Source organism: Crotalus tigris, unplaced genomic scaffold (genome assembly GCF_016545835.1).
Source record: "Crotalus tigris isolate CLP2741 ecotype Arizona unplaced genomic scaffold, ASM1654583v1 scf7180000018550.1270297659:1495590, whole genome shotgun sequence".
NCBI classification, from domain to species: Eukaryota; Metazoa; Chordata; class Lepidosauria; order Squamata; family Viperidae; genus Crotalus; species Crotalus tigris.
In genome coordinates this window covers 270,322-283,948 of record NW_024097073.1, presented here as the reverse complement: position 1 = coordinate 283,948, position 13,627 = coordinate 270,322, and the positions used below count along the sequence as shown (strand labels likewise).

Genomic DNA, 13,627 nt, shown 5'->3' with positions numbered 1-13,627 from the left:
AAATTTAATTAACCATGATCAGGGAAGGCTCAGACAATTATTTAATACCTCCTGAATTAATTAGGAATAACCTAGACTAGTGGACACCTATCTTGGCTTTGTTGTTTACATCTATAGCAGGGGTTTTCAACCTTGGCAACTTTAAGACTTGTGGACTTCAACTACCAGAATTCCTCAGCCAGCTGGGAGTTGAAGTCCACAAGTCTTGAAGTTGCCAAGGTTGAGAACCCCTGATCTATAGACACATATTATTGTACCTCTGGGGATTGGAGGCCTACAATTATAGACTGCATTTTGAAAACAAGGGAAGAGAGAGAACTCAACAAATGCCTTTTAAAATCTATTATATTAACAAGAAAGGGAAGTAGCTGGGAGAATAATTCTAGCCCTATGATGGAACTGCATTCTTCTTGACTCATACACCTATCTATGGTCTCTTTTATTTATTTTTTTGAAGAGAAAAAGCCTGATGAATATAAAGAAATAGTGGTGGCATTACAAGTGGGATTCTTTAATAGGTTTCAGAGTTTCAGCAGAATCTATTACTATAATTTATCTCTGTCTAGTATTTATAACAGACACTTTTTCTAGAACACTATAAATAGTGTTCCGTAGTATCTTAAATATCTGTAAAATTGTTATGGCAAAAAGGCTTTGTTGTCTAGAGTTTCCTTCATTGGATGTCTTTCTTGCTTTTGTTTCAAGAAACATGAGGCCTTCTAGAAACAGCTTGTGATCCTTACTTTCTCCAAGACTAATGTATACATTTCCAACTACCAAAATATAGGTAAGTGTAATGCACCTGTCACCAATTTTCTGTCAAGCTATTGCAGGACATTGTGTAGAGCCAAGCTGCACCACTTGTAACCTATGGTCTACAGTTCAAAATAAAATGGTCACAATGGACTGGTCAATGGACATTCTCACGGTGCTTGCTCACAGTGGCATGGTCGAGGTCTTGACCCATCTCTGGGGATGATGCGATTACATCTCTCTCTGCAATCCACTGCTCCAGATCATCAACTTCTCGCTTCAGTTTGAACAGGTGATATGCAAGTTCTACTTTACGTCTGCGTTCCTCAGCCAGGTCTTTCAACCCTGCATACTGCTTATCAACTTGCCCTTGCAATCGGATGATATCTTCTCTGAAAAACCACAAAGACAAAGTTTGGAGACAAGTCACCTAAAAGGAAAGGCAGCTCAACTCAATCATATGCAGTAGATTGTGATTCTTCTGGCTATTATATTCCAAAGATTTCAGAGTTACTGTTATCAAATGTACTCACCCTTCTGGGTGGCCAGCAGCTAGCAGTTTCTGAGCCCGACTGGCCAGCTGCTTGATGTTTTTTCCGTATTCTTCTATGGATCGCTGCTGACGAAGGTGTCTTTTCAGCATCACAATGCCACTCTCTTCATCCTGAGATGGTAAGTAATTGAATTGATTGATCTTCGCAGTGAAGGAAATCCTAGGTCCATTCCTCAAGTTATCAACAAGGGCAGGGAAAACCAGCCCCCTTTCCACATGGCCCTCATCAACAGGCTTAGGTTACATAGGCTTGAACAGTTTTATAGCTTAATCTTCCTTTTCTCATTGAAAAGAAATCCTGGCTCACAAGATTTCTCCCTACTTCTTGTAACAAAGGCCCTCTAATTTTTTTACATCCTCTCATTGGTCAGCTGGAAAGGATGCTACTCAGGTCCATGGGACACAGCTGTTCAGGAATCAACAGGACAATGCAGAATTATTGCCAAAAATGTACTAGATGAAGTCTAGTCAATGCTTTGTGTATGAGAAAGAAGAAACAAATTTTCTTTCTCTTTCACACATTGCTTTTTTAAAAACTGCTACCCAGAATGTTAAGCAATTTCTTATAAATTATCATACAATACAGAACCGTACATATATGCACACAGAAGGACATACGCTATCATACCAGATCCCAGTCAATAGAATAAGATAAGCAGGTCTTAACTGTCCCCAGGGATGAACAGGTCTACTTCCCAATCAATACTGCTAGGATGTCCATTTTCCTAGAAAGCAACACACTTTGGGAATGATCTTCTACCTGGTAAATACTACTACATTGGCATGGGAGGTGCTCTTACCTTTGGCTTCTCATCTGTCCCTATATAAAGCTCCTGTTCACTTATCCAGGCCTCTGCTTCTCCAGCATCTAAATAGTATCGCTGAGCCTCACTGGCTTCTTCTAGGCGCTTCAGCCTCTTCAAAGTTTCCTCCTGTAAGGTGCTCCAGGAAACCTCTAACTGCTTGAGACATTCTTCTGTGTCTCTAAAGTCCCCGTCCCCTTCAGCTTTAGCCAACATGCTCTCCCCTCTGGCAACAACTTCCTCAATTCGTGGGGCATGACCAGTAATTTCTTTCTGCAGGGTCTAGGCAAAGAGTAGAGCAGGTTTAAAGAAATGAATGAGTAAAATCAGAAACAAATTGAATAGAGTTGTCCCTTTTATTAAACTGTATTTATTATTCCTGATGGAGAATGAAAAAAGAAGGCATGGTTCCAGGCCTTAAAGGTCACGCACTTCAGATATGACATGCTTTGAGCTGCTGTTGGATGCGGTCAGCTTAAGAAAAAAATACTAGTTTAACTCCAGTACATAGAAGACCAATTTAAGAATGTCTCATGCATGCACTGAAAAGGAGATGAAAATAAATATGGGATACAGTAAAGTAAAGATGCTAGGAGATGTTTAGTTCACAATTAGTTGGGTATGGAGAAAGGCCTTTAGACAAAAGCTTTGCTTCCTTTTGTTAACAATTACTATAAAGACAAAATTATGTTTGTGAATGTTCATAACTGTAACAAAAGTTCAATTGCTTTGTTAAAAAGTAGAATTAAGCGAGAAAAAAACATGCAAAATGATGGGGAGACTCACTTGGTTTTTCTTTGTAAGTAGCTGGACTGACAAAAGATTTGTGCCGTGGTCAGTGGACTGAGCAAGAGGGAGTCGTTCTTGCACCCAAAGCTGCATTAGAGAAGAAAGACTAAAGTAACATGCCAAAATGTCAAACGTGTATACAAGAAAGGACGAAAGACGGATTCTTACACAATTTTCCTAATATCTGAAACAACCTATCCATGTGATCCATCTTCTGATATCTTCTCTCTAAATTACACGAATAAAACCAGTAACTATCTAGCCATCACTCACCAATTCATCTGCCAAATCCCGGTCCAACTGATATCCAGCCTTAGCCATCTCCAGGTCTTTCCTCTTCCTACCCAAAGGCTCTAGAAGGTCCTGAAATCGCCTTTCAATGATCTTATGCTTGCTGTCCACTTCATCCATGTCTCTCTTAACCGGAGGGCCCTGAGAAAGTAAGCCTTCCATCTCTTTCTTCCGCAAGCTGACTTGCTCATCCAGATGCTGAAATGAGAAATCTTCACATTTTGTGGTCTTGTTGAGATCTACATGCTTAACTCCATCACTCAAGATATTACACAGATATCATTGCTATTCTCATCTAGACAATACTTGAACAACAGACTGCAAATGTTGCTTTCAGTTCATTTTTTCTATTTTATGCAAATAGTCCATAAGGGGTTTCCAGCAATAAACACAGACATTAACTTTAGGAGGATTGTTACTTACTTTCAAGTTCTTTAGAAGAATGTTAACACTTGTGAGATCTTTCCCTTGGACATCTGATTTTAACTGCGCCTCTATCTCACTGATCCATGCACTAAGGTCAGCATAGCTCTGTGCATAAAGGTCGGAGCGGTTAGCATCAAACAGGAGCTGTGCCTTTTCCTCTGTGGTGGCTTGTAGCATATCCCAACGTTGATGAAGTGCCTCTAGCTTTTGGAACACAATATCTGCATACTGGGGTTTTTGCTTTGCCAGCTGTTGTCCTTCCTGGGAGAAAAGTGTACAGAAGATGAGAAACATAGTTTCTCTGGTCTGATGAAACCAAGATTGAACTGCTTGGCCTCAATTCTAAATGTTATGTCTGAAGGAAACTAGGCACCACTCATCACCTGCCCAATACCATCCCAACACTGAAGCATGGTGATAGCAGCATCATGCTGTGGGGATGTTTTTCAGCAGCAGGGACAGGAGGGTTGAGGGAAAACTGAATGGAGCAAAGTACAGGGATATACTCAATGAACACCTGTTCCACAGTGCTCAGGACCTCAGAGTGGGCCAAAGGTTCACTTTCCAACATGACAATGATTCTAAGTATACAGCCAACATGACACAGGAGTGGCTTAGGGACAGTTCTGTGAATGTCCAAGAGTGGCCCAGCCAGAGCTCTGACTTGAACCCTATTGAACATCTCTGGAGGGACCTGAAAATGGCTGCCCACCAATGGTCATCATCCAACCTGACTGAGCTTGAGAGGATTTGCAAGGAAGAACGGCAGAAAATTCCCCTATCCAGCTGTGCAAAGCTTGCAGTGACATACCCAAAAGGACTCAAGGCTGTAATTGCTGCCATAGGTGCTTCAACAAAGTACTGAGTGAAGGGTCTGAATACTTACGCCAATGTGATATTTCAGTTTTTCCTTTTCATAAATTTACAGATATTTCTAAAATTCTGTTTTCACTTTGTTGTTATGGGATAGTGAACATAGATTAATGAGAAAAAATGAATTTCAGCAACTAGAATCAGGCTGCAGCATAACAAAATTGACAAAAGTGAAGGGGGTCTGAATACTTTCTGAATGCACTGTATGTTTGGAAAAGATAATATGATAATAATATACATGAAGAGAGAGAGAGAGCAGATCTTGCTTTGGTATTCTCCTAAAAGGGAGATGGATATCAAATGGATGTAAACAAAACAGTTGACAAAATAAGGAGTAAGAACCCCAAGTTAAACAATGGCTAGAGAGCACCTGGTTTTCTTGAACAAGTCTCCAGAACCAGATGAATTATATCTGAGAAAAGGAGTTTACAGTGTCATATTGGAGCTCTTTCTGTGAATTTTGAGAAGTTGTAGTAGATGTGCATTGTTGCAAAGAATTTAAGAGGGACAAATATTGCTTTTATTTTCAGAGAAGAGTGGATCTGGATAATTACAGGTTAATCTACTTTGATATTTCAATATTGGGCAAAATTTTGTGATGAATTATTAAGTAGTCACTTTGTGATTATTTAGAACAGAATGCATTGTTGGCAGATTGACCCATTTAGTTGACTAGCAGTCGACATAATGTATCTTGACTTGAGTAAAGCATTTAAAATGGTAAGTATCCCATAAAAGTCTACTAGAGAAGAAGTAAACTGTGCACTGGACAATGCTAAAGCTGGCTGAACACTTAGACCCAATGAATGAAACTCAATGGTTTAGCATCAAGCTGAAGAAAAATGTAAACACAGCTATGATGCCACTGAAAAAGATAAAGTAGTCTGTTCCATAAATAGAGCAATGATTTCTTAAAAATGGTATACAGAAGGAAAACCCATTGCTGAGAATGTGGGGAAAGGCCCATGGAGATATCTCCAATCATGACTAATCTCTATACTCCGATAAAATCTCTTGAAACTATAAGTATGTCCCCTCACTGAATAGGAGAGGAGCAGAAAATTGATGTAGCATTTTATGTTTCTAAAGCTGTTGTACATTATGTTATTAAATGTATCAAAATATTTCACTTGCTTTATGAGAAATTGTCAAGTTTTAGGGTTGTTGAAAGAAACAGGTGGCTTAATCCATTTTTCACAAAAGGTTTCCATGTGAGCTGCCTTCCTACTATATAACTGAACAATGTAAGGAAGTCTCTACTTCCCCACTGTTCCTGTTTCAAACAATAATCCCACATTTTGTTTTAAAAGGAAACAAAAAACTGGATGAATGTAACATAGTACCCTCATATCTTGTCTGGTCTGAAAACATACACGCACAAAATTCCTGTAAATTATTCTTTTGCACGTGCAAAAAAAAATGTAAAGTATGATTGCTATGTTTTCAAATATAAAAGAGACATAGTATAAATTTTGTTAAACAGTTGACTTCACCATTACAAAAGTGCAGACATGAAGCAGCACTTTAATTTGTCAATTATATATTCAAGATGGACAGTGTTTAATATTCATATGTTATGTATATGTAGAGGTATAGAGCTATACATATGTTGTATATAATATGTATATGTTGTAGGTCTTTTGTTATTCGGGTTTTCTCCTGCGTCAAATTGGAAGTGTCTTGGCGACGTTTTGACGAAGTCCCATTTGACATCTTCAGGCTGATGTTTTCGGCTTCTTGCTTCTAGGAGCAATGTATATAGTATGTTTAGGTGTGTGTCATGTGCGTGTTCACTTTGAGAGCGGTAACTAAATTTCATTTTTGATGTGTGTCGTTGTGTCCACAGTAAAAAATGACAATAAAGGTTATCTTATCTTATCTCACCTCACCTCACCTCACCTTATTTGCCATTATCTGAACTTAGTAGTACATATTAACAGTTTTAGTATTACACTACACAATTGAATTTTTAAGAATAGCATGTCATGAAAAAAATTCACAAACATCGATGTAATATCGGTTGCAAAATCAGCTTGGCGATTTTGCTGACAAAACTTCCAAGGATTTTAAAACCATTTATCATTCACTGATAATTTCCCCCTGCATTTTTAACTAGAGATAATTGTTTAATGACAGCTATTTTTGTAGAGTTAGTATTCATTCCTTGTTTTTCTTTGACTCTGTTATATATGGATCAGTATTTGCACTTTGGAGTAGTTTTCAAAAACAGTAAAATACATACACGGTTACAATAAAAATTAATAAACAAAAAAGATAGTGATCTCCATTCCTTTCTCGAAAACTCTACAAACATGAGGTGCCACAAAAAGTTTAAGAAGTGGGAGCATGAAGAAAGACCATGCAAATCTGGGAGAATAAAAGCAACATACCTCATCCAGCTTTTCTAGCCATCCTTGATTGGAAGCAAGTTCTGCCATAAAAGCCTGATGCTTCAGCCATTTGCTGTGCAAATTCCGTGCTTCATCATATGATGTATCTTGAGCAGTAAGCAACTTTTCTTCAATCCACATGGTAAGCTATCAATAAAATAGCATTATTTATAAAGCATGAAAAGTGGATATGCTTCAGACTCCTGTAGCATTTTGCTGAAAATAGAAACCCACGGTCTTTCACAGATATTCCCAGATGCTCCCTTACAGTAGTGTCCTTTCCAACTTGTTGCTATTCCTGCTTTAAAAAAAATAAAATAAAATTTGCCAATGGCAGATTTTGCTAAAAAGGAAAATCCACGACCCAGCTAATCTACTTATTTACTTCCCTTTCTGCAGATAATTTCTGGGTTTCATATGAGCCCAAAATGATACCATGGTCGATGGTATCAAAAGCTGCTGAGAGGTCAAGAAGGGCAAGAATGGATGCACTACCCTTATCCTGCTCTTGCCAGAGAGGATCTACAAGTGTGACCAATGCCGTTTCTACCCATAACTGAGCCTGAAACCCAGCTGAAAGCGGTCCAGATAATCCATTTTATCTAGGACCTTCTGAAGTTACAGCACAACAACTTTTCCCACCACCTTCTCTTAAAATGGAAGATGAAAAATTGGATGGAAATTGCCCAGGCAGATGGGATCCAGTGAAGGTTTCTTGAGGAAGGGACCGACCAAGGCTAACTTAAATGATCCTGGAAATTTCCTTCCTGCAGCAATATATTAATTACTGCCTAGACGAGGGGTGTCAAACTGCCGGCCCGCGGGCCGGATGCATCATAGCGAAATCGCACCCACTCCATTGCTGGCAATGGCAAAAAGTTGTGATACATCATGACACGTCATGTGACATTGCAAGTTTGACCCCCCCCCTGGCCTAGACCCACCTTCAAGTCCTGGAGGCTTTTACTAACCAGGAAGTAAAACAAGGATCTTATAAACAAATTGTTGCACTAACAGCTCCAAGGATCCTGTCCATTTCCTTAGGTGCAAACTACGCCCACATAACTGGGTGAATCCACTCCCTGTGCATCTCCAATGAACCTGCTCCATGCCTGGATTCCAACTTAGAATGAATTTGAGCGATCAGGTGCTTGACAAATTCCTCCACACGGCCCTGTAAATGGCAGCACTCTATGGATGCAGGAAGTGTGGAGAAATACAGTAGTGACATTTCGCTGCTCTTACCTCCATGAGGTAGGCCTTAATAGCAGCTCTGACTTATGATCGGTCAGATTCATTCCTTGTTTTCTTCCAGTGGCGCTCTAGCAGTCTCTTGGCTCTTTTCAATACCCTCAACTCCTCTGTGAACCATGGGGAGTGTCAGCGATAGCAGCAGCAACACTCCCAACTGATCCCGCCAGCCCAACTTCAGGAACAGCGTCACATCGCAAAATTTGGGGAGCATAACCCCTGTACTCCAAAAGAGATTCCTGAATGGTAACTGCTAACATCCCCTCATCTGCCATGAGACCTTGGCTGGTGCCAAATCCTAAATCCAGCTGGACATATCTCCGAGAAGAGAAAACCCTCCTCTGGTGTCAGCCAGGTCTTAGTAATGCATGCCAAGTCAGCTTGTTCTTTGCCAGTAAGGTCACAAATGAGTGTGGCCTTGTTGTTGACCAACCTGGCATTCATCTGCAGCAGTCGAAAATCTGAGCTTCTCAGGGTCTGTTACCCAGGGTCTGGGCATGAGCTAGGAGGGCCAGAACACATCACTGGTATTAATTATTGCAGGTGTCTTTCCCTGTGATTGTCTGCCCTCTTGCTCCCATTTCTACCCCTACCAATCACCACTTTAATTGATTGTCCCACCTGACTCTTCATGAGGTGGGCTTCTATCCCCAGCCCTGAACTCCCTCCCCCTGCACCGCTGTGTCTGCCATTTTACCAGTCATACCAACTCACACCAACCTTCACTGGGTAATTGGCAGAGGAATTACCTCCATGGCATTTTAGCTGAGGCTTTCAGCACTATCTGAAGTCCTCACTCTCCCCAACCTCCACAATCACTCCCTATACTTCTACTCCCAAGCAATAAAATCTTCTATCACTGGCATCATCCAAAACTATGGCCTCTCTTGGGGGAAAAACAGGACAAGCACAGACTCATCCTAGATTAGCAGTAGTAGCTAGTTCAAAATTCTTACCTCTTGGCAATTTTGTAGGAAATTCTGCAGGTCATTATTGTCCTTCAGTAACACAAACGCCTCTTGTGATTTTGTGACATTAGCCCTGTGTCTAGAAATGACAAAAATGTTATTGTTAAAGAAAAACGCTTTCCTACTTCCTCCACAATAGTGACTTGCCGTTTCAGATTCAGGTTTTGCACTTGCAAACGAGAGGTCTGAATTTGCTGAACTCTCATACAGACATTACCTTTCTTGAATCAGCTGAACTTTTTCCATAATTTTGTCAGAGTAAATGTTCCCGTCAGCAGCAAGCTTGCTCCCGGTTTCTATCAAGCCAGTTACCTTTTCTTCATTAGCTGCCATATTAGCGAGGAAATCTTCAAATTTCCGTATAACAGCTTCCGATGCTTCTAAGGTGTCTGGTGGCTCAGTGTGAGCTAGTGTATATTCCTAAACCAGAGGTTACAAAATATATATATATGAAAATGAGAAAACAATATAGGCAGTTAAAAAATACTGATGTCATATGTATGCCTTATACCACATTTAAAAATGATTTCAGTCCGTGCCTATTAAAGTTAATTTGATGATGCAATCATATATATGGTAGCTATAGGGAAAGACATCATATAGGCCACGGATATCAAACTCGATCGCATCTCATGATGTACCATGATGTATTGCAACATTTTTTTGCTTTTGTGGAGCTGGGACGGGCGTAGCCTGCACGTGTCCCATCCGGCCCGGAGGCTGCCCGTTTGACACCCCTGTTATAGGCAGTGACTTATTAAACAGTTGAGTGTGCCAGCTGCTAAACATAGTTTTTGGCCTTTTCTGTTTTGGAAGAAATGCAGAAAAATAATAATAATTACGTAGGTGGCAGTGAATAAGCAGGCAAACTTTTCTTGGGCCATTCAATATGCTTAGAGGACATAAAAGTCCATGCTATAGACGATATACATACAGATAGTCCTCGACTCACAACATTTCATTTAGTGACCATTCAACGTTACAATGGCACTGAAAAAAATGGCTTATGACCGTTTTTCACACTTACGACCATTGCAGTATCCCCAGGGTCATGAGATCAAAATTCAGATGCTTGGCAACTGACTCATATTTATGATGCTTGCAGTGTCCCAGGGTCATGTGATCACTTTTTGCAACCTTCTGACAAGCAAAGTCAATGGAGAAGCCAGATTTACTTAACCGTGTTACTAGCTTAACAACCTCAGTGATTCACTTAACAACTGTGGCAAGGAAGGTCGTAAAATGGGGCAAAACTCACTTAACAATTGTCTCACTTAGCCAACAGAAATTTTGGGTTCAATTGTGGTCCTAAGTGAAGGACTACCTGTCCACGTATATTAGCCAGTCAGCAAAGGTGATCTTTTTATTACTGAACAACATGCCACTCACAATACTCAAGGACCAGGATACAATCTTGTGACACAATGTTAAAATACATTACCTGATTAGTAAGAATGATTTCTGCTTGTTTTGCATCTTTAAGAAATTCTTGGAAGCCAAGACACTGGTTGAGGAATTTCTCCCTACTATCCCACATTTTACATAAAGCATTCCAGCCGGTCTCCATGCCCTGCAGTCGCTGCTCCAGCTGCTGATACTCTGTATCTGTCTGACCCTGAGTCACCCTATCTCCCATCTTCTTAACGTTGCTGTAAACATCCTTGTGTTGATCAATCTCTTCCTTAATTGCAGCATGATGCTGCAAGAGATGCTCGGCTTCTACCAAGGAGTTGGGCACCTCTTCTGAAGCAACAGCTTTTTGTGCCTTGAAGAGCCACGCTTGGAAGTCGTCTAAGTCTTGCAAAAACTTGTGCAACTTGCTAGCCTCTCCAAGGGAAGCCTCCTGGGACTGTAAAGTATTTTGGAGGTCCAGCCAGACTCCAGAGACAGCTGTTAGTCGACTATAGATATCATCAGCTAGATCAGGCTGCTCTTCAGCAAGCCGATGGGCCTCCTTCTGCAGGACGGCAAGCCTGGCTTGAATAGCTGCTAGGTCACGTTCAATTCCATACGATTTCCTCTGCATGGCAATCATGCCTGCCAGGTTTTTACCAAGGTCTTGTGTAGATTCAATGACTTTGGTTTTTTCCAGGATCCATTTCCTGGTCTCCTCACAATCAACACAATAATTGTGGAGGCTAAGAGCAAAATCAACAGCTTTTCGCCTTTGAGCCACCATTTCCTGGAAGACCTTCCACCTAGGACACAAAGTAAAATAAGCATTTTTGTAATGAAATAAATACCCTTCTTTAATTTCTTCTTCATCTGACAGATTAGATAGATAGATAAACAAGACAGACAAACAGATGTCATTCAGAGAAGTGCAGCCGGATGGTATCAAGAGAGAGAAAGTAGTTAAGACTCATGAGGTCACATAGTGAACATACAGACCAGTTACAGTCCCATGATAACCATGAGGAGGAGATAAGTAAGACAGCAAATCTAAGTACCACCAAAGAATTAGGCAAGTCCTGAAGAGCCAGCTCAATAGGAAGATCAAGATCCATATCAACATGTATAACCCTCTAATCTTCAGATATCTTATCTGTATAGTGCAGTGTTTCCCAAACTTGACAATTTTAAGGCGTGAGGACTTCAATTCCCAGAATTCCACAGCCAGCGTTGCCGGCTGTGGAATTCTGGGAGTTGAAGTCCTCACGCCTTAAAATTGTCAAGTTTGGGAAACACTGGTATAGTGAGCTGACCAAAGAAAGACCTGAAAGCTGCTACAGTAATATGAAGACCTGGAAGCTCCTTACAATGTAGGGAGGTTTCCTCCCCAAGTCCAATATTCAGAGACTGTCGACAATTGAAAAGAGGGAGATTAGGGTCTGATGAATGTCAAAGTCACTATCATAGGTGAAACCCAGAGCATCCAGGAGTACATCAATAAGATGGTACCCAAAGATGGAAGGAAGATCAAACAGAGGAAGTACCATGTCAAGACATGACTTTGCAGATGTGCCACTGACAGATAGCTAAGGCAGCAGACATCAGGAAATCCTACCAGTGGATGGAAAAGGCTGGATGAAAGGACAGTACTGAGATACTAATCATAACAGCAGAAGAACAAGCACTAAGTACCAAATCCATAGAAATAGGGGGTTTACCGTACCTAGACAGGACCTAAATTGTACACTATGCAGAGAGGCCTCAGAGACAATCCAACACATAGTGGAAAGGTGCAAGATGCTGGCAGAAACTGTATTCACTGTATGGCACAGTCAAGTAACTGGCAATGTGTACAGGAAAATCTCTACAGAATATGGGCTAGACCAGCGGTTCTCAACCTATGGGTCGCGACCTCATTTGGGGTCGATTGACCATTTTTCGGGGGTCACCAAAGAAGGCGATCCGCCATTTTCTCCCCCCAGGGGGCGCCCCCGCGCATGCGCGCCACGCATGGGGATGCCGCTGCCGCACATGCGCAGAACATTTGTGTGACGGGGGTCGCCGTCACACAAACGTTGAGAACCGCTGGGCTAGACCCTTCTAAGACTATATGGGAGATCCCACTGAAAGTTGTGGAAAATAAGAAAGCTATAATCATATGGAACTTCCAGATCCAGACAAACAGGCAAGTATTGGCCAATCAACCAGATATCATGGTAGTAGACAAGGACCAGAAGACAGTGGTAGCAATAGATGTAGTGGTGCCAAGTAACAGCAACATCAAGAAGAAGAGTAACTGAAACCGGTGAAGCACCAGGGCCTCAAGGAGGAACTGGAGAAGATGTGGAAAATAAAGGCTCCAGTGATGGCAGAAGCATTTGGGGTTGTGACTCCTAAGTTGGGAGAATGGCTCCAAACACTAAGCAGGAGAAGAATCAGAAAGAGAGGAAATAATCTCAGGGTAGTAGCAATGATGTTTTGAACTATAGTTATTTATCCCAAAATAAACATAGAGGAAGATCTTGTTTCACCATACAGATACGTATTTTACCTGCTCCCTTTCCTTCTCTTTTCCAGAAATCCATCTTTGGAAGCATTGCATTACATGGCGGAAGAGAAATGGGGAGAGGGAATGGCCATCACTGGATGGTGGATGAACAAATGGCATTCCCTCAGTCTATCTTGTTTGTCTAGCGCAGTATGAAGACAAATTATAGCCATAGCTAAAGTGACTTTTTATCTTTCCATATTTATAGCAATATTTGGAAACCATAGATAAACAACAATGAAGAACAGTTGGACAAAAATAAGAGAATCTATTACCTGGCATTCAGATGCTCTTGGCACTGCCTCACTTTCCCACTTCGTGGATGGCCACTTTCTATTAGGGCACTAGCAGCTCTATTGACCCCTTCAACCTGAGAAGCCAGGCTGTTTATTTCCTGTTCCAAAATATCAAACCTGCAAGAAAACACTTTGAATAAATGAATGAAGCCAAACCCACTACATAAAAAGCTTGTATGAAATGCCATCTAGGGTCCCAGTTATGTATAGTATAGAGGTGGTCCCTAACTTAACAACCACTTGTTCAATGACCATTCAAACTTACAATGGTGCCGGTCACAATAACACTTATGA

The 13,627-nt window shown here is 41.0% G+C and overlaps 1 protein-coding gene across 6 annotated transcripts in view; it reads right to left on the bottom strand.

The window, feature by feature from the left end:
- Positions 1-13,627, bottom strand: part of SPTB (spectrin beta, erythrocytic) — a 126,790-nt gene that overhangs the window by 36,382 nt on the left and 76,781 nt on the right. For all 6 annotated transcript variants that reach the window (XM_039354343.1, XM_039354346.1, XM_039354344.1 and 3 more), the window contains 11 exons: positions 13,313-13,450; positions 10,539-11,295; positions 9,315-9,517; positions 9,086-9,176; positions 6,879-7,025; positions 3,613-3,876; positions 3,172-3,387; positions 2,896-2,985; positions 2,107-2,391; positions 1,287-1,417; positions 941-1,145 (listed from right to left, as the gene is read on the bottom strand). In XM_039354343.1, the coding sequence (XP_039210277.1) occupies positions 941-1,145; positions 1,287-1,417; positions 2,107-2,391; positions 2,896-2,985; positions 3,172-3,387; positions 3,613-3,876; positions 6,879-7,025; positions 9,086-9,176; positions 9,315-9,517; positions 10,539-11,295; positions 13,313-13,450 (2,527 nt within the window). The remainder of the gene's footprint in view (positions 1-940; positions 1,146-1,286; positions 1,418-2,106; positions 2,392-2,895; positions 2,986-3,171; positions 3,388-3,612; positions 3,877-6,878; positions 7,026-9,085; positions 9,177-9,314; positions 9,518-10,538; positions 11,296-13,312; positions 13,451-13,627) is intronic.